A 27,958-nucleotide genomic window follows, 5' to 3' on the forward strand; every position below is an offset into this window, starting at 1 on the left:
CCCAGAGTTGTGAGTTCTCTCATTTCAGAGTTGTCTTTTGTTTTGCAAGTCCCTTTCCCTCATTCTCTTCTTTTCCCTTTAATATCCCCTTGCCCCCTCTCTTTCTTCCTGCCTTTTTCTTCTTCAGAAGCCATGTCTTTTGTACGGTGCTGTCTTTCTAAGCTCTGCTGCCCCATCAGTTCAGTTGTGTGCCCCTCCTCATTGGACTCTGAAATGCCTGGAGCTCCCAGGATGTTCAGGCTTGCAGCTTTCTGACTGCAGCTTTGGCAGCTTCAGGCCGTTCTCCAGATCTTCCTGACCCACCTTGGTTCACCCGCAGGGGATGTAAGAGAAAGTGAGAAGCCACAGTTCGAGCTTTGGTGTGATTTCCCCTTTTTGATGACAGTTATCTTGTTGTTCCCACAATCTCTTCAGTTATGCAGTGGGTGTGTGGTAAATGTCGAATGCACTTTTCCTTTTCTTTTGTCTCTTACCCTTTGGGGAGGAAATTTGGTGTGGGGGGAAGTTCAGTACACAGCTGTCTATGTCTTGTGGGCCTTAAGTTTCCTGCTGCTTCTTCTGCCAGGAGACGCATTTCACACTGTGCCTCCTGCTTTCAGATCCATGACCAGTGCTGGGTGGAGAGCAGGTCCTGGGTGGACAGCAGGATCCTGGGTGGACAGCAGGGTCCTGGGTGGAGAGCAGGGCTGGGTGGATGGCAGGGTCCTGGGTGGATAGCAGGGTCCTGGGTGGAGAGCAGGTCCTGGGTGGAGAGCAGGGTCCTGGGTGGACAGCAGGATCCTGGGTGGAGAGCAGGGCTGGGTGGACAGCAGGTCCTGGGTGGACAGAAGGATCCTGGGTGGAGAGCAGGGTCCTGGGTGGAGAGCAGGTCCTGGGTGGACAGCAGGGTCCTGGGTGGACAGCAGGGCTGGGTGGACAGCAGGTCCCAGGTGGACAACAGGGTCCTGGGTGGAGAGCAGGGCTGGGTGGACAGCAGGTCCCGGGTGGACAACAGGGTCCTAGGTGGAAAGCAGGGCTGGATGGACAGCAGGGTCCTGGGTGGACAGCAGGGTCCTGGGTGGAGAGCAGGGCTGGGTGGAGAGCAGGTCCTGGGTGGACAGAAGGATCCTGGGTGGAGAGCAGGGCTGGGTGGACAGTAGGTCCTGGGTGGACAGAAGGATCCTGGGTGGAGAGCAAGGTCCTGGGTGGAGAGCAGGTCCTGGGTGGACAGCAGGGTCTTGGGTGGAGAGCAGGGCTGGGTGGAGAGCAGGGTCCTGGGTGGACAGCAGGATCCTGGGTGGAGAGCAGGGCTGGGTGGACAGCAGGTCCTGGGTGGACAGAAGGATCCTGGGTGGAGAGCAGGGTCCTGGGTGGACAGCAGGGTCCTGGGTGGAGAGCAGGGTCCTGGGTGGACAGCAGGGTCCTGGGTGGAGAGCAGGTCCTGGGTGGACAGCAGGGTCCTGGGTGGAGAGCAGGGCTGGGTGGACAGCAGGTCCCAAGTGGACAACAGGGTCCCGGGTGGAGAGCAAGGCTGGATGGACAGCAGGGTCCTGGGTGGACAGCAGGGTCCTGGGTGGAGAGCAGGGCTGGGTGGAGAGCAGGTCCTGGGTGGACAGCAGGTCCTGGGTGGACAGAAGAATCCTGGGTGGACAGCAGGGTCCTGGGTGGAGAGCAGGTCCTGGGTGGACAACAGGGTCCTGGGTGGAGAGCAGAGCTGGGTGGACAGCAGGTCCCAGGTGGACAGCAGGGTCCCGGGTGGAGAGCAGGGCTGGGTGGAGAGCAGGTCCTGGGTGGACAGCAGGATCCTGGGTGGAGAGCAGGGCTGGGTGGACAGCAGGTCCTGGGTGGACAGAAGGATCCTGGGTGGAGAGCAGGGTCCTGGGTGGAGAGCAGGTCCTGGGTGGACAGCAGGATCCTGGGTGGAGAGCAGGGCTGGGTGGACAGCAGGTCCCGGGTGGACAACAGGGTCCTAGGTGGAAAGCAGGGCTGGGTGGACAGCAGAGTCCTGGGTGGACAGCAGGGTCCTGGGTGGAGAGCAGGGCTGGGTGGAGAGCAGGTCCTGGGTGGACAGCAGGGTCCTGGGTGGACAGCAGGGTCCTTGGTGGAGAGCAGGGCTGGGTGGACAGCAGGTCCCAGGTGGACAACAGGGTCCCGGGTGGAGAGCAGGGCTGGATGGACAGCAGGGTCCTGGGTGGACAGCAGGGTCCTGGGTGGAGAGCAGGGCTGGGTGGAGAGCAGGTCCTGGGTGGACAGCAGGTCCTGGGTGGACAGAAGGATCCTGGGTGGACAGCAGGGTCCTGGGTGGAGAGCAGGTCCTGGGTGGACAGCAGGGTCCTGGGTGGAGAGCAGGGCTGGGTGGACAGTAGGTCCTGGGTGGACAGAAGGATCCTGGGTGGAGAGCAGGTCCTAGGTGGACAGCAGGGTCCTGGTTGGAGAGCAGGGCTGGGTGGACAGCAGGGTCCTGGGTGGACAGCAGGGTCCTGGGTGGAGAGCAGGTCCTGGGTGGACAGCAGGGTCCTGGGTGGACAGCAGGGTCCTGGGTGGAGAGCAGGTCCTGGGTGGACAGCAGGGTCCTGGGTGGAGAGCAGAGCTGGGTGGACAGCAGGTCCCAGGTGGACAACAGGGTCCCGGGTGGAGAGCAGGGCTGGATGGACAGCAGGGTCCTGGGTGGACAGCAGGGTCCTGGGTGGAGAGCAGGGCTGGGTGGAGAGCAGGTCCTGGGTGGACAGCAGGTCCTGGGTGGACAGAAGGATCCTGGGTGGACAGCAGGGTCCTGGGTGGAGAGCAGGTCCTGGGTGGACAGCAGGGTCCTGGGTGGAGAGCAGGGCTGTGTGGACAGCAGGTCCCGGGTGGACAACAGGGTCCTAGGTGGAAAGCAGGGCTGGGTGGACAGCAGGGTCCTGGGTGGAGAACAGGGCTGGGTGGAGAGCAGGGCTGGGTGGACAGCAGGTCCTGGGTGGACAGAAGGATCCTGGGTGGAGAGCAGGGTCCTGGGTGGAGAGCAGAGTCCTGGGTGGACAGCAGGGAGCAGGACTGGGTGGAGCGCAGGGTCCTGGGTGGAGAGTAAGTCCTGGGTGGACGGTGGGGTCTTGGGTGAACAGCGGGTCCTGGGTGGACAGCAGATTCTGGGTGGAGAGCAGATCCTGGGTGGAGAGCGTTCGTGCTGCTGAGAGGTGCCCGTCCCCTCCTTTCGTATGAGTGCTACTCTTCTGCCTTCCTGAAGGCTGGCTCCACTGGATGTTGAATTCAGGGCTGGCCCTTCTTTCTTCTGCACTTTGATAAGTTGCCCTGCTGTCTTCTGGCCTCTGTCTTCTGGCAGCAAGTTGTGGTCGTTTGAACTGCGCTCCTGTATGTATTGGGTTATTTCTTTCTCTCTGCTTCAAGATCTTTCCTCTTTATTTTTAATTTTCTTTAGTTTATGATGTACCTAGGTATAATTTTCTTTGAATTTATCTTTAGCATTCCCTGAGGTTCTAGAATCTGTAAATTTATGTCTTTCACCAAATTTGGGACTTTTGTAGGGGGGGGCATTTTTGATCACTGTTTTTTCACAACCTTTTCCTCGTTTCCTATGCTTCTCCAGTTTTGCCTGTGTTGAACCTTCCGATATTGCCCCACAGGTCCCTATAGCTCTGTTCATATATTCTAGATATTTTGCTTTCTTTGGTGGCTTCAGTGGTTTCTGTTGATCCAGCCCCAATTCAGTGTCTTTTCTCTCTGTCATCTCCATTCTGCTGATGAGCCCTTCCAATAATTTATTTTCAGATATTGTATTTTTTTAATTTCAAACTTTCCTTTTGTTTTTTGTTTTATAGTGCAGTTTCTCTTTTGAGATTTCCCTTTTCGTCCACGCAGGCTGGTGCACTTTCCTTGACAGGGCACAGCCACAGCAGGTCTTCACAGTCACTGTCTGATGCTTGGGGTGCGTCAGCATTGGGGTGGGCACCGTTCTGCAGATGCTGTGTGTTCTGCTCTTTTTAAAAGGGAGCGGCATGCAGGAGCCTGGATTGCGTGCTCCATCCTGCCTTCCACGGGTCCCCATGTGCACAGTGAGCCCGAGTGGGCTCAGGATTCGGGCTTCCTTTCCCAGCCCCCCTTTCCTCTTTGACCTTTGAGGCTCCTGTGACCAGAGGAGATGGTGGCATTTCTCCTGCAGTTTCTGTGCCGACAGCCGTGACCCACCTGGGCGAAGCATCAGAGGAGAAGAGAGCATCCCCTGCACCTGCTCCAGAGCCCGCAGGCTGCTTTTGCTTTTTGTTTCTGCTTCCAGGGTGTGCTTGCCATCGTGGAGCCACCACTCGGGCAGTGTCTTAAAGTCTCTCCGAGGTGGCGCTGTCCCTGAACTCTTCCTCTCTCCCAGCCCCTTCCAGCTTGTTTGGTCTCTTTTCTTACAGTGTGTCTACTGAAGAAATCCAGGCTTTTTTCTGAAGCCTTGCTGCTGGTCACATCCCTGTGTTGGTGTGTAAACGGGTGTTAGATCTCAATGGTGCACAGGTTCAGATTTTCTTTAAGAACCTGTGTTCTAGTTTGCTCGCTGCCGGAATGCAATATACCAGAAACAGAATGACTTTTAAAAAGGGGAATTTAATAAGTTGCTAATTTACAGTTCTAAGGCCGAGAAAATGTCCCAATTAAAACAAGTCTATAGAAATGTCCAATTTTAAGGCATCCGGGAAAAGATACCTTGGTTCAAGAAGGCTGACAACATTCAGCGTTTTTCTCAGCTGGAAGGGCACATGGCGAACATGGTGGTGTCTGCTGGCTTTCTCGTGGCTCTACCAAAAAAGAACTCTTTCCAAAATGTTTCTTCTTTTAAAGAATTCCAGTAAGCAACTCCCCTTTTAGTGGGTGGAGACACACCTCCATGGAAACCATCTAATCAAAAGTTACCACCCACAGTTGGGTGGGTCACATCTTCATGGAAACAATCAAAATGCTCCCACCCAGCAATATTAAATGAGGATTAAAGGGCATGGCTTTTCTGGGGTCCACCACAGATTGAAACCGGCACAACCTGTTACTGCTGGCACCTCATCAGGCCAGTCCTGGATGCTATGCGGGCAGGAATGGTCTGTGGCTGAAAGCACATTTCGCCAGGACCCTAGCAGGGCATGTCCTCACTTCGCCCTTCCCGCTTCCAGCCTTAGCTGCAGTGTCTCCATGGGGACAGCTCACCCTCCTGCTTTCTTTTCTGGGAATGCAGGTTGTATTCTAAACAATGTCCTGATTCAGGAATGATGCCTTAGCACCATATTAAACTCATGGATGGAAACTATAAACTTATTTTAGGTTCAGCCCATTTAGACCCTTATGGCTTATCCTGGGTGGTGTGGGTGGCCATAGTTGAAGCTGGAGCTGTGGCAGCAGGCCTGGGCAGAGAGTGGTTCAGGTCGATAGAGTCAGGACTTCTGTTTCGCCTCCTTGCATCCTTAGAAGACCATTCTCTTGTGGTTTGGCAGTGCGCCTGCCTGGCAGTGAGGACAGAGCAGGTTCCCTGATGCTCCGGTGACCAGCCGCGGCTCCCTACACTGGCTGTGCAGCCACCTCTGCTCCATGTAAGGATGGCAGGAAAGCCTCCCAAAGCCATGTGAAGTGTTTGCCCAGAGAGTGCTTGATTTGTGGGCTTAAGGAAATGGAACATCCATTTCTGTCCTTCATACCGTGCTAATTTCCATAATAACTCATTGCTTTTCTTCTTAAATTTTTCAAGATAAAGATTTTGCCATTTTAATAACTTAGTTTTCAAATGAAAAGTGACACTTTTTGTCTGTTTAGCTTACAGTTCTGCTTAACCTCTTAAATGCAGAAAGGTCACAACCTTTCTTTTGTGCCTCCTGTTGTATGTCTCTGCAGCTTGTGCTGGAAGGGGCACCTTGGAGCAGGACCGGCCCCTGGGGTCAGGTGTGCCTGGGGTGCCACAGGCAGTGGCCAAGTCACAGACTGTGGGGTGCATGTAGGTCCAGTTTTGGGGCTAGGCCCTTTGGGCCTTGTGCTCCTAGTTGGGGTCCAAGGCTGTCAGTGGCAGCCAGGCTAAAAAAACCGTGTGGGCATCTGGCTGGGAGCTTGGGGGCTCCTGGAGGAGAGTGTGGGCCCAGCGGAACAGGGCTGGGGTGGGGGGAGCAGGGGGGAGCAGGATGGGGTTTGCCTCAGTGCAGCTTGCTGGCTGCACATCGTGCCAGGGCCCTACTTCTCTCTGTGGTTTGGTTTTCTCCGTGCCATTGATTGCGACCACTTTAGTGTACAGTGTGTGTCCAGGTTAGTTCCCCTGCGATTTCTTCCCTGTTTTATTCACCCTCATGCGGGGCCGGAAGGCTCGGTTACTGATGGGGCCATTGGAGCCCAGATTTGTTTGCAGAGCTGTGTTGTGCCCCATGTCCCTGAGGGGGAGGGAGGGTTCCTTTCCATCGGCCAGGTGCGGTGAAGCTTCGTCCATGTGACAGGTACCAGCTTCCCAGGGAACCCACACTGCTCTCCTCTGTCAGCAAGGGCTCCTGCCAGCGTCCAAATGAGGCTGGTGGTTTAGGTCCCCTGTAGCCCACAGGAGAGACAGACATCCCGTACTGTGCTGCCTGCCGAGGTTGGGGGATGCTCGGCTGCTGCCCTGACCACGTTCCATGGCACACTGCTGGCATCTCGCTGCCCGGGTGGCCTGGAGCCAGCTTGCCTGCCACTGTGTGGTCGGCCCACCTCTGGGCCACCCAGAAAGAGTAGGGTCGCTGTGCAGAGTGCGCCGCTCAGACGGGGGTTGTGGTGATGAGCTCGTGGGCGTCGGTTCTGAGAGCCCATGGCTCTGAGGACTCTGGCAGTGGCAGTCACGTGAGGCACCCTCAGGGCCTGGGGTGCCCAGTGGGAAAGTAGCACCCAAAGGTGATGAGGACCCCGTGCCCCAGAGCGGGCAGCTTGGCGTCTGGGTCTCAGACTAGTGCACGGCTAGGGGGTTGATAGGGAAGGGAGTTGCAGAGCACCCTGGTGGGCGGCCTGGTAGCCAGTTAGGGGTGCTGGCTGGGCACCCCAGCTCAGTGAGGGAGGCCCCCACCTGCCTGTGCCCAGTGCCCTCCCAGATTGGTGTTGCTGTCACCATCTGCTCAGCTCAAAGGAAGCGCCTCAACCCGCGCCCATAAAGCCCCAGTGTTAGAAGAACTGCAGATTTCTGAGTAAAGGGAAGCCTAAAGGGGGATGTATTAGGTTTCCCATGGAAACAGAACCCATAGCGTATTATATGAAAGTATGAGGAGATTTATTATAGCAATTTGTTCTTGAGATTGTGGGGATTGGCAAGTCTGACTTCCATGGGGCAGGCTGCAGGCCTGGAACCTGATAGATTTCCAGGAATCTCCCAAGAGAAGCCGGCTGGGGAGAAGGGAGTCAGGGGAACACAGGCCCTTTGGTGGGTCATGGGGGACCTGGTGGATGGTCAGAGCTCCTGGTGGGGAGATGGGGCCCAGGAAGTTGAGGTTTGCTGTGTTTGGTGGGGAGCAGATCTGGCTGATGGGGGTCTGTTTCAGGGGGCAGGTGGGGGAGGGCCGACACTGAGAGGGACGGCGGGAGGCCCCTGCAGGCCGCAGCCATGCTGCTGGGGTGGGATTCACCCACCGCCCCCCTGCAGGTCACCCCAGCCCGCAGCGTTGAGCACAGCCCTCCTGTGTTCTGTGTGAGGGTGGGGTTCCCTGTGGTGGTTCTGTCTTGAGGGCGCTGCCTACTTCCCGCCCAGATCTGGAGTTTGTGAAGTGGAAGGACAGCATCTGGGCAGCGCCCAGGGCAGCTGTGCGCAAGGGCCCGCAGGGTGGGAGATGAGCCTGTGGCCCTGTGGGAACCTTGCATCCCCCCCAGCTTCTCTCTCCACTTTCGGGGCCCGGACGTGGCTGCCAGCTAATGCTCCCCACTCATGTGCATGCTGGCCCCGGAACTCTGAAGAGGTTTTCTAAGTAAGATCAAGTAAACCTCTAGAAGAAGAGGTGTCTGTTTTTTCTTTTTCATTTAACTTTCGGTCCTTTCTGCTTCTTCCTCCCTGAAATGTAGATGTGAGGCCTGGAGGCCCAGCAGGTGTGGTACAGACCCAAGGTCCTAAGCCTCTTCTAGAAGATACTCCAGGGGGTGAACCTGGTGTTTCTGTTCCTGGAAGGGAAGGAGACAGGGCAGGGCAGAGGCCAGGGCTAGAGACGAACGTCCTGGGGAAGGGTGGCCGAGGGCTCAGGAGAGCTGGCTGCCGCTCCTTCCATGCGCCCTGATCCTGCGTGGCCCCTCTGTGTCCCTTCCGGGTCTGGGCCCTGCTCGTGGGCTCTGTTCTCTGGAGCTCCAGGACATGGCTGGGGGCTCAGGGAGGCATTGGACAGACCACACCCCTGGCCTGGGCTGTCATGGTGACGGTCAAGGCGGTGCATCCTGGGCCATGAGAGAGCCCGGCTACCTAATGACCTAGGGATGGCACAGGCTGCTTTGGCACCCATGCAGGGCCCGGCCTGAGAGCCTTCACGGAGGCCAAGGCTGAGTGGGGGCAAGCACTGACGTTCAGGCTGGTAGACTTGGGGACAGAAATCCATGACAAATTACACTTGAACTGAGCAGAAATCACAGAAAAAAGTCCTGGGGTCAGAGCAAGTGGTATATTCACTTCCACCTGGTGATTGCAGGGCATGGGCACGGGCCGTGGTGAGGTTCCCCATGCCTCGGCCTCAGGCAGCCTCCCAGCAGCCCCGTTAGTCCCCTCTGTGCAGGGGGAAACCGAGGCAGCAGGTAGCTTTTGCCCCCCACCCCAGGCCTGCAGCTATTGGTGTCACCTGGAAACCAGCCCCAGGCCAGAAAATGCTTTTGCAGTATTTTCTGGTTGATAAATGTTATTTGCTGCCAATTTTTGAGATTACTGATGCTGAGATTCTGGAAATGAGTACTGTGGTGACTTCCGCCTCTCTACGAATGTCTGTCACCTGTGCAGGCCACAGGCTGCAGCAGGGGTGGCGGTGGGCGGCTGGGGGTGTCACTGCTCGGTCTCTTTCTGACCTGAGCACTCGCCTCTGGGGCGGGGGGCTTCTGTGTCCTTGACTGGCCTCTCATGGCGACCCCAACCATGCCCATGCCCTTGCTCGTGTCCTTCCCAGGCTCTCCTGGCCTCGTGAGCTCGTACTCAGGATGGGAAGTGTTTGAGCTTGTGTAGGATGGAAAGTGGAAATCTCCTGAACTAATGCTAGACCCTTTTCCAGAGGAAGTGGAGGAGCAAGCCAGGAAAGTCTGCAGCAAACTTAACTAGCTGGCCTCCAGTGGGAACGTTTGAACCCCATGGCCCAAGGAAGGTCTTGCTAGAACTTTCCCCCTCAGAACGTAGCAGGGGTCTGTGACTGGGTTTCCATGTCAGCCTCAAGGCAGCGTGGGCCTGAGCACAGGTGTCCAGTGAGCCTGGTGCTGGCCGTGGGATCATGTGCCCTGGCCTGAGTCGGGGCTGCCGCTGGCCTCAGCATCCCCCTCTGTTATGGAATGGGGGCTGGGGACAGAGGGGCCACCACCAGGCTTGGTCACTTCCGGGGAGCTCCCTTTATTGTTTCTAAAGAGGGAGCGAGTTGTGTGTGTGCATGGCCGCACACAGAACACCACACACACACACACACACACTCACAGAAACACTTCTTGCTCCCTTTTAGAGGGACACTTGGAAGGCCAACACTGGCTGTATTTATTTATGAGATTATAACTGATTTAAAGATTTACATGTACTTTTTTTTTTATTTTATTTTTGGATTCATGGTCTGGGAATCAAACATGGGTTTCCCGCATGGAAGGCAAGCATTCTACCACGGAACCTCCCATGCACCCTATAATGTACTTTTTATAATTAGAAAAATATGCCCCTAAATTATTAAAGACGGTACAAAGAAATTCTGCATCCTTTCTCATGAATTTATAGAAATGGGAAATGGATGATGACCAGGAAAAAACAGCCAGAGACGTGAGGGTGGGGTAATGCTAGAGTCCTGGGTGCAGGCCTTTCTTGGCATCCCTGACTGCGCGTGCCTCCCCCTCTGCTGTCCATGTGGACAAGCGACCCTGAGTGCGCATGCCTCTCCCCACTGTCCACGCGCACGAGTGACCCTGACTGCACGTGCCTCTCCCCACTGTCCACGCGCACGAGCGACCCTGAGTGTGCGTGCTTCTCTCTGACTGTCCACGCATGTGAGCGACCGAGTGTGTGTGCCTCTCCCCGACTGTCCACGCACATGAGCAACCCTGACCACGCATGCCTCTCCCCAACTGTCCACGTGCGCAAGCGACCGAGTGTGTGTGCCTCTCCCCGACTGTCCACGCGCACGAGCGACCCTGAGTGTGCGTGCTTCTCTCTGACTGTCCACGCATGTGAGCGACCATGAGTGTGTGTGCCTCTCCCCGACTGTCCACGCACATGAGCAACCCTGACCACGCATGCCTCTCCCCAACTGTCCACGTGCGCGAGTGACCGAGTGTGTGTGCCTCTCCCCGACTGTCCACGCGCACGAGCGACCCTGAGTGTGCGTGCTTCTCTCTGACTGTCCACGCATGTGAGCGACCATGAGTGTGTGTGCCTCTCCCCGACTGTCCACGCACATGAGCAACCCTGACCACGCATGCCTCTCCCCAACTGTCCACGTGCGCGAGCGACCGAGTGTGTGTGCCTCTCCCCGACTGTCCACACGCACGAGTGACCCTGACTGCACGTGCCTCTCCCCAACTGTCCACGCGCGCGAGCGACCGAGTGTGTGTGCCTCTCCCCGACTGTCCACGCGCGCGAGCGACCCTGACCATGTGTGCCTCTCCCTGACTGTCCACGAGCATGAGCGACCGAGTGTGTGTGCCTCTCCCCGACTGTCCACGCGCACGAGCGACCCTGACCATGTGTGCCTCTCCCTGACTGTCCACGAGCATGAGCGACCGAGTGTGTGTGCCTCTCCCTGACTGTCCACGAGCATGAGCGACCGAGTGTGTGTGCCTCTCCCCGACTGTCCACGCACGTGAGCAACCCTGACCACGCATGCCTCTCCCCGACTGTCCACGCACGCGAGCGACCCTGACCATGTGTGCCTCTCCCCAACTGTCCATGTGCGCGAGCGACCGAGTGTGTGTGCCTCTCCCTGACTGTCCACGAGCATGAGCAACCCTGACCACGCATGCCTCTCCCCAACTGTCCACGTGCGCGAGCGACCGAGTGTGTGTGCCTCTCCCCGACTGTCCACGCACGCGAGTGACCCTGACCATGTGTGCCTCTCCCCGACTGTCCACGCACGTGAGCAACCCTGACCACGCATGCCTCTCCCCGACTGTCCACGCGCGCGAGCGACCCTGACCACGTGTGCCTCTCCCTGACTGTCCACGTGCGCGAGCGACCGAGTGTGTGTGCCTCTCCCCGACTGTCCACGCACGCGAGCGACCCTGACCATGCGTGCCTCTCCCCGACTGTCCACGCGCGCGAGCGACCCTGACCACGTGTGCCTCTCCCTGACTGTCCACGTGCGCGAGCGACCGAGTGTGTGTGCCTCTCCCCGACTGTCCACGCACGTGAGCGACCCTGACCATGTGTGCCTCTCCCCGACTGTCCACGCGCGCGAGCGACCCTGACCCGTGTGCCTCTCCCCGACTGTCCACGAGCATGAGCAAGCCTGACCGTGTGTGCTTCTCCCCAGGTCGTTCACACGCACAAGCCGCACTTCCTGGCCTTGCACTGTCAGGAGTTCGGGGGGAAGAACTATGAAGCCTCCATGTCGCACGTGGACAAGTTCGTCAAGTAAGTGACTGTGGGCCTCCTAGGGGCTGGGGAGGGCGTTTTCCTTGCAACATTGTCCACAGATTTACCGTTTGGGCACGTCCTCACAATTTGCCAACAGGAGAAGATGTGCCAAATGCCTGCCTCTTCCCTTAGGGGGGCACAAAAAGCCAGCTTCAGTCGCCTGACCCTGAAATGGGCTGGTGACTGTGTCCCTTGGGCTTGGATGAGAGTCCCGGACAGCGTTTGTGGGGAGGACACCTCTGTGTGCCCTCTGGATGCCCCACAGTGTCCGCAGGCTGCCCACCCCGCCCCATGACAGCGGGATGGGAGGAGGGTTTCAGTGGTCTCGGCGACTCCAGGTCCTTGGTGAGTTTTGTAATTACAGACAGAAAGCACTACAGGCCTCATGCCCCTGGTGATGTGCACCCCTAGCGCCTCTGGGGGACTGGCTCCCCTTCCTATCCTGCGTGGGTCTCACGTCCTCAGGCCCCATGATCTGGGGAGGTCCCAGTGGTGGCAGCAAGGAGGCTCAGCTCTCAAGTCCCCGTTCGTGAACAAGAATTCCCATCTGTGATTGGTGGGTAGTGGCTGCGGGAGGCTTCCCTCCAGGGCCCCTGCCCCAGTTTCCATCGGTGGCCATGTGTGGGGCTCAGAAGAGGCCTGTCCTTTGCTCTGGGGGTCATCGAGGCCTGGGGTCTTTCTGTTCCCCAGATTTTCCTCCTAAGAGCTTCCTGGTTACGAGGGTGTCTGGTTTGCTAAAGCTGCCAGAAATGCATCGGCTTTTACAAAGGGGATTTATTAAGTTACAAGGTTTTAGTACTGCAGACTTGAAAATGTTCCACATTAAGGTGCCAACAAGAGGATACCTTCTCGGAGAAAAGGCCGCCGGCATCTGGAACACTGTCAGCTGGGAGGACCCATGACTGGGTCTGCTGGTCCTTGCTCCTGGTTTGCTGCTTTCAGCTTCTGATTCCAGGTCTCTCAGCACTTGTGGGACCTCACTTCGCTTCTCCGGGATGAACTTTGCGTGGGTTTCATCTCTTAAGTGTCTCCCAGAGGCATTTTCTGTCTGCATCTCCAAATGACGCATCTGGTTTCGTCTCTCTGCATCAGCTCTGAACTCTCTGTGTGAGCTCTTTTAAGGACTCTGGTGAACTAAGGACCACCTTAAATGGAGCGGTCACATCCTCGTGGAAATAATCTAATCAGAAGATCCTGCCCACAATATGTTTAATCACCCACAAGAGTGGATTAAAAGAGCCTGGCTTTTTTCTTCCCTCACATTGACGTGACTTGCCCTGGCCTGTGGTGGCTGCACCCCTTCCCACCTTGGTCCACAGCCCCGTACGAGTTCAGGGGGGCAGAGAGTGGCCTCTCCAGCTGCTGGCTCACAACAGCGGGTCTGTGGAGGGAGCCTGGGCCACCCACAGGCCCCGTGTCTCTTTCCCACAGTGACAAGGACGACAGGGGCAAGTTCAGCTGTCCATACGAAGGGTTGGGAGCACTTCACAAGTGTCCCCTCAAGAAAGAGACCTGCCACAGCCACCTGTGCAGGTGTGGGCCCCTGTCCCTACTCCCCCAGCCCTGCACACTCCCAGCCTCCCAGGAAGCCCTAGTTGGCATAGCTGGGAGCTGTGGAGGGCAGTGCCCAGGGACCACGGGAAGCCCCCGGCCCACAGGGTGCTGCATCCTGGGCTTCTGTCTGGCATGCAAGGGCTGTGACTCTGCCCACGGCACCCTTAGAGGTGGGTCTCACCCTCGGCACAGCATAGCCCCAGGGTAAGGGCTGCCTGAGTAGTGGTCCTACAGCGGTGCCATCTGCTGCGAGCTCTCTGGGCAGCGGGTCTGTGCCAGGGTTCCAGGGATGCTTGCCCCCACTGGAGTCTGGGCCAGTAGGCCAGGCTCATCTGTAGATGGAGAGTTGGGGAATTCTGTCCAGGCTGCCTTCCTGCAGATGTGAATGCTCCATGCTCTCGTGGGAGCCCCGTCTGAGTCTGCTCTGTTCTCAGGTTTCCCAGGGCACACAGTAGGACCCCTGCCACAAGGCGCCATCGAGTGCTCCAGGGTGAGTGGGCCAGTGGCCCACCTGGGACTGGTGTCTTAGGCAAAGAGCAGCTGCCCAGGAGTGGTCTCTGGGCGGGGCTGAGCTGCTGCTGCTGCTTCCCGCCATCTCCCAGGACCCCTCCTCGGTGCTGTCACATGTAGCCCTCCACTCTACAGGGAACCACAGCTGCCTTTTAGTAAACGTTGCAGGGCACTGGGTGTTGCTGAGAACAGAGACGTGTGTGTCTGCAGACAAGTCCACCCTGACTGTGAGACTTTTCTGCTGGTTTATTTTATTTTTGGATTTATGCTTACTACTAACTTGGCTGTGGTTAAAAGCAGTAAATAAATGTGTGTATGTATTTAAAGCCACAATCTGCCACACACATTACCAAGGGGAAAAAGTAGTATTTAAACACATCAGGAATTCCTGAAGTCTGAAAAAGACAGCAAAACCAGTTGGAAAAACTAATCACTTTAGGCCTTTAACATGGAAGAGAAAGTGCAGATGAAGAAGTAAAAAAGAGGTAGGAGATGACCATTTGCCTCGGCAGGCAGGGAGACACGTCTTTCACTTGGAATGAAGTTGTGCTGCTTCGCGTCCCAATGAAGAGACTTAGAGCATCACCATTTCCAGCGTGTATACATAAGTACATTTCTACCTGTGTCCCACATACATACATGGTCTTTATTTTTGCTGTAAATAGTTATCTTTTAAGGAGATTAAAAAGTCAGAAAAATGTCATTTATGTTTAACAATCTATCATTTTCAGTGCTGTTCATTCTTCGTGTAGATTCGGGTTGCTAAGTGGGATCATTTTCCTTCAGCCTGAAGGGCTTCCTTTAACGTGTCTTGTAGCTCAGCTCTGCTGCTCTTCATTTTCTCAGCTTTTGTGTGTCTGAAAAAAGTCTTTATTTTGTCTTCCTTTTTTGCAAGATATTTTTGTTGCAAAAAGAACTCTGGCTTGTTCATTTTTTTTCCCTGGAGGACTTTAAGGATATTGTCCCACTGTGTTCTGGATTGCATTGTTTCTGATGAGAACTGAGCCATTATCCTCGTATTAATTTTCATGTCTCTAGTATTTCTTTTTTTTTCCTGTCTACTAAATTGGTCTTCGTAGCCAGTTTTCAGCAATTTGATTATGTTGTGCTTCTGCCTGATTTTCTTTGAGTTTATCCTCCTTGAGGTGCTCTGAGCTGTTTTGATTTGTGGGTTTACAGTTTTAATTCTATTTGAAAATTTGTGTCCATTATTTTTTTAAGTGTCCCCCTCCCCCTTCCTTTCCTTCTCCTCTTTTGTTCTGAGACTCTGATTTGAGTTTGTCAGGTTGCTTCATTCTGCCCCACAGATAACTGAAGCTCTTTTAAGGTTTGTCAATTCATTTCTCCTCCTTGCTTCATTTTGCAAGTTTTAATCTGCTTTTCAGTTCATCCACAGGATTTTTTTTCTTGATTAAGATATTGCATTTGTCAGCTCTAGAAGCTTCCCTTCTGGTCTTCATATCTGTATGTTTTCCTCCTACGCGTGATTTTCTTCACAGTGTTGCCGTCTCCAAGTTCCTTTCAGCTAATCCCATCATTTCTGCCCTTTTGGTCAGTGTCTATAAACTGATTTTTCATGGGATTATGGGTCCTCTTTTCTTGATTCTTCAACACATCAGACAATTCTTGATATGACCCAGGGAGGGTCCTATTGTTCAGCGTGCAGACCTTGTTCTCCTTTGAAGTGTGCTGAAGTTTGCTTTTGCAGCTTCTTTTGATGTTGCCGTGCAGCTGTTAAGGTCGGGTCTCGGGTCTCTCTCAGCCTTTGCCCTGCACTGACTTGGCCACATGCTCAGCAGCTCCCCAGCCTCCTGTGAGCTGCACCTTGTGGCCACTGTGCTTTGCCCGCTGGTGGAGGGTCCCCAGGACCGGGGAGATCTGCCTGGGCCCTGGGCCTGTATGCAGATTGCTGGGGCTCTGTGTTGGGCAGCACACGGTCCCGGGTCTTCGGCGTGCATATCCCAGCCCCTCAGCCTCCCTGGGCTCTGGCTGCCTCGTCCTTACAGGGCTGGAGGTTTCTGCAGGGGCTCCTCTGCATGGCAGGTGGGGCACTGGTGGGTGCCCTGCACCTCTCCCCTCATGAGTGCAGCTCCACCTGGCCTGTTGGCTCAGGGTCTGCAAGTGGTTGTTTTCTAGGCTTTTTTTCTTTTCTTTAACCTGAGGCCGAGTCCCAGGCTTGCTGACTGTGGGTGTGTGTTCCGTATCAATTATAAGAGTAAGTGCAGGGCGCTGGGCGATGCTCGTGGATACGTGCCTGTGCGTCGACAGGTGGCATTCGCTAAACGCAGCCCAGCAGTGCCTCCTGCTGCACTCGCTACCCCCGCACAGTGGCTCTGATGCCACCATCATGGGCAGGGACTGCACTGCCTTGTCCCAGAACATGCAGTGGCCTCGGAAGCGGGAGGTGCCAGGCAGAGACAGAGCATGACAGTGGCTTTGGGATGATGGTCTCGAGGAGTGAGTAACGAAGAGCAGATGGGTGCTGGGGAGTGGGAGCGCAGGCGCCTTGAGAGGGTCCCAGAGGACCTGAAGGATGGCCAGATCAGGGTCTTTGGAAGCTGCAGTGGCCACAAGTTCAGGGTTGCCTGTGGTTGTGAAACCAATGACCTGCTTTTCTGGAGTTTTTCAGACAGAAGATCAAGTCCACCAGCTCCTCCTTGTTGTCTGGGCAAAATGTGGGAGGAGGCAGCCGGGCCATGGACAAGCTGCTTAATACAAAGGCTGCGGCTCCCTGGAATTCAAAGGAATCCAGGTCCTCCTGGCTGCAGGAGGGCACCTGGGTTTCCTGGGCCAGGCCTCCTGCAGCCCCCAGCGGGCCTCCAGGGGGATCTCAGCCTCCTTAAGTTCCAGGATGCCCCCCCCCCCCCCAGCAGTGTGGTGGAGCCCCAAGTGCAGGGGCTTACCTGCCAGCCCCCAGAGCTCAGGCTGAGAGGGGCAGCGGGGTCACCAGTGTCCCGTGGGAAGGGTGCTGAGGAAGCTCCCAGCTGCAAATGGGCCCAGAGGGGCTGGGGCAGAGAGCAGCTCCAACTAGGAGGCCAGAGCCGCCTGGGCCCTGCCTGCAGCAGGAGACTCACACAGCACCCTGTGCCTGCACCCACAGCGTCAGGCCCTGGACTGGTGGCAGGGCCCAAGCAGCCTCACTGCCCCTGATGTGGAGGGCTGCGGAAGCCCCGCCCACCTTGCCAGGGACTCCGGCCCTTGTCCCTCAGAGGCCCTTTTCTCCCGTGGACCTTGAAGGGCTGAGAGGAAACACTGAGATCCCAGGCTGGGGACAAAAGGCACTGTAGCTCTCTCCCGGTTCTCTTGGACGCAGCCACCACGCAGAAGCCCACGCTGCAGGCAGGAGGGACAAGGCGTCCCCGCCCTGGACGAGGCAGCCCACACTGCGGAGCCAGCCGTGCCAGGGCCGCCCTGGGTGCCGCCTGTAGGGCACTGCCCCATTCTGCCTTGCCCTGCCGCCCTCCACTCCTCGGTCTCGAAGCCGAGACCGGCATCCCTACTGCACCCATGTGAACCAGATTCCTGAGCAGCACAAATAGTATTTTTAAGGTGTGACGTTTTGGTGTACTTTGCAGTTCATCCCAGCTGCCTGACCGAGCTAGCAGATGCATGCAGGGTGCATACTGGAAAGCAGACTCTGCATCAAGGTTTTTTTTGGGGGGAGTGGGTCCGAGCGGATGTATACACAGGGGCGTCCCTGGCTGCTGAGTCGTCTACACAAAAGCAAATCCCTTCTAATGGGAGGAGTCATTCAAGGTGGGTCTTGGGAACATGGGGTCCGTCTTATGACTGTGTGTACCTTTCTACATGCCGGAAACTATTAAAAAATTTCAGGTGAGGGGGAAGCCCTTCAGGCTGAGTGTTGGGTCGTGAAGCTGTCCCGTCCTCATGATTCCCAGGGGTCGTGGGTCTGAGGCCCTGTGGCCTCCAGGCTATTAGGAGAGTCTTCACGGGGCTCAGCTTTGTGGAGAACACAGTAGGGGAGTTATGCAAAACAGAAACGCTGCTCCTCCTGGTTTCCCAGGATGCCATGTACAGGTGAATCAAGATAAAGTACAGTAGAGGTCGATTTTGAGAATCTTAAGTAATTTATAGACACCTCTATCAGGAGCCAGAAGTGACAAATAAAGTGTCTTTTAAAAACAGAAATATTGCCGTAGTCACTTTTCCTTTTCCGTTTTCTCTCCTAATCTATTCATTCTTAGTTCTGAACTGTGCCAAGTCTCAAGGCTGTGAAACCGGGCCCCTTTCTCTGCTGACGGGGCAGCCCTGGTACCTCCGTCCTCCGCCCCCTTCTGTGTCACCATCTTCTCTGGGGGCCCAAGCACATGCGCACGGGGGGCTCAGGCCTCGGGGCAGCACAGGGTGTGACTGATACGCTGCATGCTGGGGAGACCATGTCGCCCACGCTGTGCATCCTGAGGGCCCCTTGCCCCCTTGCCTTCCTCGCTGCCCTCCCTCACGGGCCCAGGACTGTCATTGTGAAAGTGAGTGTGAGTGTGAGTGCTGCTATTGGGGCTTGGGTGTTCCTCTGGAGCCCGGACATGCATCATGAAGAGATGCCCCGGCTGCACCCCTGGCAGGGTCCCCTGTCTCGGGGGACTGTGGGGTGACCCGGGGGGGCTCTGCCCCCAGTGCCCAAGTACACAGGCATGTCGGCTCCTGCCCCGGCTGTCAGTGCTCTTCACTCATCCCTTCCTCTGCCTCCTGGATGTCAGGGTGTGAAAGTGTTGGAAGCAGCACCCTTGTGCCCGCAGAACAGTGAGGTGCCTGGGTGGGTTTGCATTAAAGACATCAACTTTTCCCTTCCAGAGAGCTCCTGTCCAGTGACGCAATGAAGGAGTTCAGCAGGGCTCGCGTCTACCTGGATGAGAACTACCAGTCCCAGGAGCACTTCACGGTAAGCCCTTGTCCGCCTGGGGCACCAGCGTGAGGCTGCCAGGGGGCTGGAAGTGCGTGCTTTCCCTGGCGAAGTCCATGCCTTGGTCTGAATGCTCTCTGTCCCTCGCAGAATGCAATGGCGCCTGAGGTGAAGACACACCCGCATCACTGCAGCCCTTAAATGGAGGGGTGGAGCCTGCAGTGGGAGGAGCCTGCTGCATGGGTGGAGCCTGTTGTATGGGGCGGAGCCTGCTGTAGGGGTGGAGCCTGCTGTGTGGGTGGAGCCTGCTGTGGGAGAAGCCTGTCATATGGGGTGGAGCCTGCTGTGTGGGTAGAGCCTGCCATGTGGGAGGAGCCTGTCATATGGGGTGGAGCCTGCTGCATGGGTGGAGCCTGTTGTATGGGGCGGAGCCTGCTGTAGGGGTGGAGCCTGCTGTGGGAGAAGCCTGTCATATGGGGTGGAGCCTGCTGTGTGGGTAGAGCCTGCCATGTGGGAGGAGCCTGTCATATGGGGTGGAGCCTGCTGTGGGAGGAGCCTGTCATATGGGGTGAAGCCTGCTGTGTGGGTGGAGCCTATCATATGGGGTGGAGCCTGCTGTGTGGGTGGAGCCTGCTATATAGGGCAGAACCTGCCATGTGGGTTGGAAGTTGGGAAGCCCAGAGGGATAGAGCGGTGCAGGCAGGTGGCTCTGGGACTCCAGAGGGGAGTGGCACCTTCTGCAAGGCCATGTGTGGCCAGTTGCAAGTGGGCAGAGCCTGGTGGGGGCCAGCTATGAACAGGCCAGGCCCTCTGCTTGGGATGGGTGGAGGCACTTGTGAGCAGGAGCTGCTCAAACAGGGTTTTGGAAGCTGGTTGCTGGGTGGGAGCATCATTGTCTCAACAACCCACCTGTAGGAAAGCCCCAGCTTCCCTTGCAGTGGGCGGTTTCTCACCTCTCCTCCCTGGGCTCCCCACCCTCGCCGTGTGTGCAGCACCCGTGTGGTATCTGTCTTCCCCACGAGGCCTAGTCTGGATCATCAGCTCATCCTCTAGCCCAGCAGAGGGTTTGACACTGGCAGGAGCGTGGCCCCACCTGGGGCTGGATGCAGTGATAGGTGTGAGTGCTGAGGCCAGGGTAGGGAGAAGTGTGCCCATTGGAGGGAGTTCAGGGACAGCGGTGCCACCTTGGGTGCCCTGGGGCAGCGGGAAGTGGGCCAGGGTTTCCAGTGTTGTTAAATTGGGACACCTGTGCTGGCGACAGCAATTTGCTGGCCTCACCCTTCCTGGCCCCCGATCCCAGCCTCACTCGGCCTCTCCCCCTCATCCAGCCTCACCCCCTCGTAGGGCCTCATCCCTTCCTGGTGCTCAGGCACACCCACAGCACCGTGGCCTCCAGTAGAGTGCAGCCGGCGCATGGGGGTCGTGTGCATGGCCAGGGACAGTGCCCAGTGGTGCTCCACCTCTTCGTCTGGAGCTTGCCCGAGAGTTCGTGCCTCCTGCCTGCTCCCTGCTGGGGTGACAGTGCCTGGCCAGCCTGCTGGCTCCCTGCTCTGCTGCGCAGCCCTCTCTCGCCAGCCCATTGTTATCTCCCTCGTGCTGGATGAGGTGAAGTGGATCCTGCACTCCAGGGCATCCAAGAGGGCTGGGCAGCACTGGCCTTAGTGGTCACCCTCCCCACCCTAGCCCACTGGCCTCTGGCTGTCAGATGAGGAAATTTAATTTTTATGAGATTATGGTGTTAGAGCAGTATTTTTTAGCTGAGTCTGGTTCAAATAATAGGTCATTAATTGAGAGGAAATTGAGATGAATTTGTCTTGTACATAAATGCAGTCACAAATATGAATAGGGGTCAGAGTCTTGGCCTGTTCCCAGAATGAAGTTGACCCTTCAGAGGCAGGAGGTGGGGTGGGGCCCTCACCTGGGGGTTCTATCCCTCACCTGAGACCCCCAAGGCCCGGCCCTGCACGCTGTTGGCCCCCACTTTGCCAGGAGGTGGCACCAAAGCTGTGCTCTGGCCCCGAGTCCTGGTCATCGCATCGTAAGTGATGGGGCGGGTCTTGTTTCGCAGGCACCTGCCCAGGACCCCCCACTCGCCGCCCAGGTCCGGGAGCTCGCCAGGCCCCTGTCATCTGCATGTCCTTGGAAAGCTGGGCACTTTGGGGGATGGGGGGCTTCTGCAGCCTTCCGGACAGTGCACCAAGGCCTCGTTGAGACCATGTGGTCAGACATGGGCCAAGGATGCCCTGGCTAGGGGGTGCTGACCAGGAGGGGAGTGGGCCTATCAGCCCTGGCCCCTGAGAGCACCCACAGCCACCCTGTGGTGGGGAACAAGGCGGCGCTCAGGGGCTGGTGTGGAGGGAGCTTTCCCCTGCAGAACTCCGTGCTGGATGGCCAGCTCGGCCTCAGGAAGATGAGGCTGGGAGGCCCAATTTGGGAAAAAGGAAGATCTTTTGAGGGTATCAAGGGGGGGAAGGGCCCCACCAGGTTGGGAGGTGGGGTGAGGCAGGACGTCCTGCATGGCTGGGTCTGCAGAACAGAGTGGGTCCTGCTGGGGCTGCCGTCCCCTCTGAACTGGGTCTTGGGCCCTGCCCAGCCTCCATGTACTCTCCCGAATGTTCCCTTGGGTGGCTTCTCATCAGATAGTGGAGGGTGGCCAGAGGGGCGCTCATCTAGGCCTTGGGGTGGGACCCTGAGCTCAGCACTGTGACTGCGCTTTGTCAGTCACAGTTTGGGTGGGCTTAAGTGAGACCGTGCGTGTCGTGTGCCTTCCTGGGACATTGCTGGGTATGGACAGCACCGGGTATGGACAGCACTAGATGTGGACAGCGTCGGGTGTGGACAGCACCATGTGTTCAATGCTAGATGTGGACAATGTCGGGTGTGGACATTGCTGAGTGTAGACAACACTGGCTATGGACAGCACTAGATGTGGACAGGGCTGGGTGTGGGCAGCGCCATGTGTGGACAGTGCTAGATGTGGACAGCATCAGGTATAGACAGTGCCGGGTGTGGACAGCGCTGGATTTAGACGATGCCAGGTGTGGACAGCGCCAGGTGTAGACAGCGCCAGGTGAGGACAGTGCTAGATGTGGACAGTGTCAGGCATAGACAGTGTCGGGTGTAGACAGTGCTGGGCGTAGACAGCACCGGGTGTGGACAGTGCTGGGTGTGGACGGTGCTGGGTGTGGACAGTGTCGGGTGTAGACAGCGTCAGGTATAGACAGCGCCAGGCATAGACAGCACCAGGTGTGGACAGCGCCAGATGTGGACAGTGTCGGGTGTGGACAGTGCTGGGTGTGGACAGTGCTAGATGTGGACAGTGTCAGATGTGAACAGTGCTGGATGTAGACAGCGCCGGATGTGGACAGTGCTAGATGTGGACAATGTTGGGTATGGACAGTGCTGGGTGTGGATAGCGCTAGATGTGGACAGCGTCGGGTGTGGACAGTGCTGGGTATAGACAGCGCCAGGTGTGGACAGTGTCAGGTGTGGACAGCTTCAGGTGTGGACAGTGCTAGATGTGGACAGCACTGGATGCTCAGGACAGTGCTGGGTACTCAGGACAGCGGTGGGTGTGGACAGCGCTGGGTGCTCAGGACAGTGCCGGGTGTGGACAGCACTGCATGTGGACTGTACTTGCGTGTGGACAGCACCTAAACGTTAGCTGCTGCTGCTGTCTCCCCTCTCCTCCAGGAGGCCTGGGTTTACTCACCCTAGGCCTGTGCAGCCCAAGTCAGTCAGTCCATCCAGCTCTCGTCTGTTACAAGGAGCCTGGAGAGAGATCTTTTGTCACTTCACTTCCTTTCAGCCAATGCATCCAGTGGGCTTCACTGCTGGCCTGCGGGGAGGACGATGGTGAAGGTGAGGAGTGGTGGTCAGTGGGGTCTGTGTCTGAGGTAGAGCTGCAGGGGTCAGCCGAGGCTTAGGGGCATTTGGAGCAGGGGCCCTGACATCCATGTAGTCTGGGTGGCTGGGTCACTGAGATGGCACTGCACATGGCCTTTGGCCTCCATGCTGGCCCGCTTGGCCTCCACCTGGCAGCAGTGAGCTCTAACCTGCCCTCTGCTCCCCTGCGCAGAGCCTCTTGTGGCTCTCATTTCCATGAGAAACGCCCACAGCATAATGCCTTCAGAGTTCTCCCAGCCTGGACCCGCTCCCCCAGAGCATCTCTGGTCCCACCTTGATCCCTGGTCCCAGCCACACTGCTGGCTCCTGTGCGGTTCTTGGAATAACCTGCATGTTCCTATCCCAGGGCCTTTGCTTGTGCCGTTCCTGGGACACTTCCTCACTGGAAGTGCATGGATCCCCTGCCCACCTCTGCATGGCCTCTGCCACGGTGTCCTGTGGTCAGGGAGCCTGCTGGGCAAAGGATCTGGAGCAGCCCTTGCAACCCCTGCACCCTCCTGGGTTGTTGTGCTCAGCGAATGGGTTTGGGTTGATGGCTGAGTCCCCAGGGACCGAGCGGTGCTGGGGGTGGGAGGGCCTGCGAAGTCTGTCTGTGGATTAAATGACAGTGCCTGTTACCCCCAGCAGGGGGGCAGTGGTCCACCTGTGTGGAGCTCAGGGGTGAGTCAGGTCGAGGAGCCAGATTGGGGCCCTGGGGATGTAGCTGTCTCAAGTCACAGGCTGGCGAGTTTTCCAGGTGCGGAGATCGGGACTGGCCTTTCATGGGAGGGAGGCGTCCTGGAAGGCTCATGGAGCCAAGGAGGACTTGCAGGAGGAGGGCAGGCTGCATGGCCCAGGTGGGGACTGCTCTCTCCCCGGCGGCCCCGCCTCCCAAGTGGGTGGGCTCAGGGCCAGGGCTGCACCGTTTGGTTTCTGTGTTGCAACGTTAAACGTGTTGGGTCTTCTGCAAACTTTGGTGAATCAGCACCCCAAAACGTTTCTGTATGGATTCCGTTATAATCATCAGTGACTTTTTAAGAGTCTCTGGTTCATCCTCTGACCATGGGAAATAGAACATTAACTTTGTTTCCAGAAGAGAGTCGAGGACACTGAGAACATGCCACACGCACACCAAGCCCAACGAACCTCATGGAACATTCGGGGACTCGGAAAGTAAAACCTGGGCACTGGTATCTGCTGTCCTGCTGCCCCAGGGAGACTGTGTCCCTGCTGCTGTGACACCGACCAGGTGCACGGGCCCCCAGGACCTGGAGGACAGGGACTGCCGTCTCCCCCAGGCCCTTGGGACTTGCTGGCACAGCCACTCTGTCCTGCCCACCTGCCCCAGCCTCTGCACGCAGGGTTGCCCCTGCCTCCTCCCACTGCTGTTCTCTCTTGCTTGCAGGGCCTCCTGCTTCCTACTTTTGCATCATGCCTGCTGCTTAGTGCCCGCCCCCTGTGCCCGCTGCAACCCTCCTTGAGGGCGAGTCCTGCCCTGCTCACAGTGTGCCTGTGGTGTCAGCAGTGATGGTGGTGTGAGAGCCTGTGCGTGTCAGGCCCCATGTCTGCATCCGTGCACGAGCAGTGATGGTGACGTGGCCTCAGCATGGGGCTGAGTGTGTCGAGATCCATCCATAGGAAAGCAAGATCCTAAACCCTTCTGGTTGCCAGGGTGGATCCCTATTAGTTGAGGTGCCTCTGCCGGCTGGCCCTCAGGACATAGTTGCGCTCTTGCGTGCCCCTGGGAGCTGTGGGCCGGGCTGAGGCTGGGGATCCCCACATTCAGGGAGGAGTGCTCCCCAAAGACACCCATCTCAAAACCTCTGTCTATGTCTGCCACAGAGACGGGCACCCGGCTGGCCTGGAGTACTGGGTCTGGCTTCGGTGCAGCTTGGGCAAGGCCTCCAAGGGTTCAGCACACCTCTGGGCTCAGCCTGCGCCTCCCCTGGAGGGCCTTTCCTGCTGTGGCCCTTGGGATAGGCGTGCCTCGGTGGGCATGATTCGGTTGAGACTTTCCCCGGCCTCTGGCGCTGAGCGAGTGCTTTGCGAGGTTTGCGGCCTTCCAAGGGGATTGCTCGGCCCCCTCCCGGACACAAGACCACGTGACCCACGGAGGAGCATAAAAACCTCCTCCCTCCTCGCCGAAGCTGGGACATCGATAGAAGGACGCCACGGCAGTGACTTCCCTCGACCCTGGCTTCCAAGTGGCTGAATGAGGTAGAAATGACAAGTTTATTTTCATATGATCTAGTCACCTTGTCTGGGTGCAGCAGCATGGCATCACCCCAGAAAGTGTCATAAGTGCTCTCTTCTGACTGTCTGACCTAGGAAGCTTGAGCGATGGGGAGAAGGGGGCTGTGGGACCATTGCCAGCATCGGGTGTTGGTAGGGAGCCTGCAGGAACATGTGCCGTAGGCCGCTGTCCTCCCACCTCCGCCTTGGGTCTCCTGTTGACTCCGTAACCAAAGCCCTGGGGTCTGTGGGGACAGCCCACGAAGGGAGCTCAGGCTGGAGCAGGGGCAGAGGGTGACCCGGAGGGTCGGATAGGTTCCGGAACTCAGGATGGGGTGGATGGGTGGGGAAGGCCGTGGGCTGAGCCTGCCGGTCCTTCGGGTCCTACAGCCCAGACGAGGGCAGCTCTGGCTCCTCTCCCTCCTTGAGGTCCTGAGAGGCCGGGGGTGGGAACCTCGCTGTGGGGCAGGCTCAGGCAGCCAGGATGTGTTGCTGTCAGAGCTGCACCTGAGGCTGCAGGGCGTGACAGGGCAGCATCTCCACGAACAGCCTGAACCTGCCTTCTGGGCAGTCGGGTCCCTGGAACGAGGGGCCTATGCACCTGGTGTGTGCCGTAATCAGAGAAGCAGGTGTCAGGCCAGAAACCCAGGGTCATGAGACTGGGAAGGGGCATGGTTTCCCTTTAAGGCCCTACCTCCCAGAGTGGTCAGCAATGACCAGTCATGACCCTGAAGCCAGGCAGTCCGAGGGGCCTCCTTCAGGCCTTACTCCAGGCAGGACCCAACAGCTGCACAGAGGCCCTCAGATCCCGTAGCTGGATGTGGGGGCCCTAGGCCTCTGAGCACTGCCATTGGTTTTAGGACCCTGGTGCCCGGCGGGGTTTGTGCTGAACTGAGGCAGGCTCGAACCTGCAGGGTGGCGGCTCCTTCCCCTGTCCAGGCTGTGCAGTCCCTGCGGTGGCTTCCTCCGGCCAGGGGTGTTGCTGGCGGCTGGGCCTGAAACGGTCAGTGCCCCTGGCCCTGCTGACCAGTGGGCGGACACATCCCTTCCTGCTGCCTTTGGCACTGCCTAGAGTGCTCCTTTCCTGGAGGGCCTGACGTCTTTTGAGGATGGGCTGAGCCCAGAAGACTCTCTCATTACCCCCAGGTGGGACCCCCTAGTTTTCTGGGGCGGGGTCAGGGCCTCTTTGCTGAGTGTTGAAGCAGGGGATCTACCTAGAGGGCTCCTCCCCCCAGTCTGCAGCCCCTGGGACGCATGAGGAGTGGCCCAGGACCGTCCTGTGGACCATCCTGTGGAGTCCTTCCCGCTTCCTGCCCTCTGCCGCTGGCCCCCCTTCTCTGCGCTCCTGGGGAGATTTGGGGGGAGACATAAGGGACAGGGAAGGGGAGGGAAGCGAGCATGCTTTTGATGCGGGAAACTCATCTGCTTTTGCAACTCCTCCCTGCCTCCGCCTCGCCTGGCCTAGGGCCGAGACAGGCCTGATAAAGTGAGAGAAGCAAGATTGGTTTTCTAAGGGCACCGGGCCCTCGCGCCCTGCTAAATCACGGCTGTCTGCTCTGCAGCGGGTAATGGCTGCTCCCCGGCCACGGTGCCTGCCCCCCGCGGGACACCGTGATGTGCGGCTGGGCCGGCAGGGCCAGCACCGAAGGTGAAACTGTCATATCGATCTTTTTAGCACTAAAATATGAGCCACTTTACTCTGCTCCCCGCTGCTGTGATGTGAAAAATAATAACTCGGATCCAAATTAAAAATATTGATCTCGGGAAGGTGTTGAAAGTAAATAAACACCTCCCGAAGTTTTCAGGTCAGCCGAGAAATGGCTCTCAGCAATAAATGTGTCGGCACGCCACGTCCCCGGGTTCTCGATCTGTTTTTTCTTTGAATTGATTTTTCATTATTTACTTCCTAAAAGTGTTGGAATCTGGTGCTCTGCCGTTAAATCCCAGTGTTTGGGCAAATCATTTCTTTGGGGCTCGTGAGGTGTGCCTAATCCACTCACCCATTGATTGATTGATTTTTGACTCAATCAGCGCAGCCCCTGCTTTATTTAGAACTTCCATCATAATTTTTTACACATTTAAGCTTGACTTTTTTATTTCCCCTAACAGATGAGCTGACATGGGTCTATCAAATGGGTGGGAAAACAATTGCTGCCAGGTTAATTTTATGCCGGGCTCCGTGCATTTTAAGGAGATGCTGGTGCTTCCCGGCTGCAGGTGGCTGGGAAGGAGCTGAGGACCCTGCTACTCCTGTGCAGGAGCCTCCTGGGCAGTCCAGTGGGCCCGAGTTGTGGGTGCTTGAGGTTCTTCAGGACCCTGTTGGAGGGTGAGGGGATGCCAGTCTTGTTTTTCCTGAGACACTTTTCCTTACTAAGGTGCCTTGAGCTTGGGGCTGAGCCCCCAGTGCACCATGCAGCTCCAAGCAGCCTGATGGGGAGAGTGCAGGTACTGAGGGCAGAGGGAAGGAGGCAGGGTGCAGGTGCCAGGACAGAAGGGATGGTGTTTGGCCCTGGGGGGCCCATGGCTTATAAAATGGCTTGTGGTGTGTCTTGCTGTTGCAGAGGGTCAGGGCTCTCCTGGGTGTTTCCATTTCACTGAAGTTCGAGATGGGCGGCTGCCAGGCCTGCAGGCTCCCTGAACCAGGCCAAAGGGATGAGCAGAGTCTAAAGGGGGGGGCCGGGACAGGCGCAGCCCCAGTGGTTCTCAGAGGATGCCCAGCCCTAGCCACCCCTTGGCTTTCGCCTGACCCCGTGTGCTGGCTGAGTGATCGCTTCCTGTTGGGGTGCTCATTCCTTTGTTCAGCTACCGCGACTAGACCCCACCACATGTGCACGCTGCTCTGCACTGCAGCTGACGCAGCAGAAGCCAAAGGAGGGCCCAGACTTGTTGGAAGAGAAGATGCCAGTGCTCAGGTGCCAGGCTGGAACTGTGGCCGGGAGTGGGCACGCAGTGCCAGGGTGCTCAGTGGTTCTGCCAGGTGCAGCTGATAGCCCCGCCTAGGCCCGGGCCCAGGGATCTGATGCCCTCCTGGCTGTGCATGGCCACCTCCAACCCCCACCATGTCCCTGGGAACACCTTGACCCGGTGTATCCAGGACTCTGTGCAGGGACAGGCCTTGTGGGGCCAGGCTGCACGTGGCTCCAGCAGCTGTGAGACTTCCTTCCTGGGCCACGTGCTCTGGGACAGTGGTG

General features: G+C 57.4%; 1 protein-coding gene across 2 annotated transcripts in view; it reads left to right on the forward strand.

Moving 5' to 3' along the window:
* INPP5A (inositol polyphosphate-5-phosphatase A) overlaps positions 1-27,958 on the forward strand; it is a 233,472-nt gene that overhangs the window by 90,544 nt on the left and 114,970 nt on the right. The window contains exons 3-4 of one of the 2 annotated variants that reach the window (XM_077126433.1): positions 11,622-11,722; positions 18,602-18,689. The exons of the other annotated variant lie outside the window; for it this stretch is intronic. Of the exons in view, the coding sequence (XP_076982548.1) occupies positions 11,622-11,722; positions 18,602-18,689 (189 nt within the window). The remainder of the gene's footprint in view (positions 1-11,621; positions 11,723-18,601; positions 18,690-27,958) is intronic. 2 annotated transcript variants of the gene reach the window in all.

The sequence above is a fragment of the Tamandua tetradactyla genome, chromosome 13, assembly GCF_023851605.1.
Source record: "Tamandua tetradactyla isolate mTamTet1 chromosome 13, mTamTet1.pri, whole genome shotgun sequence".
Classification (NCBI taxonomy): Eukaryota; Metazoa; Chordata; class Mammalia; order Pilosa; family Myrmecophagidae; genus Tamandua; species Tamandua tetradactyla.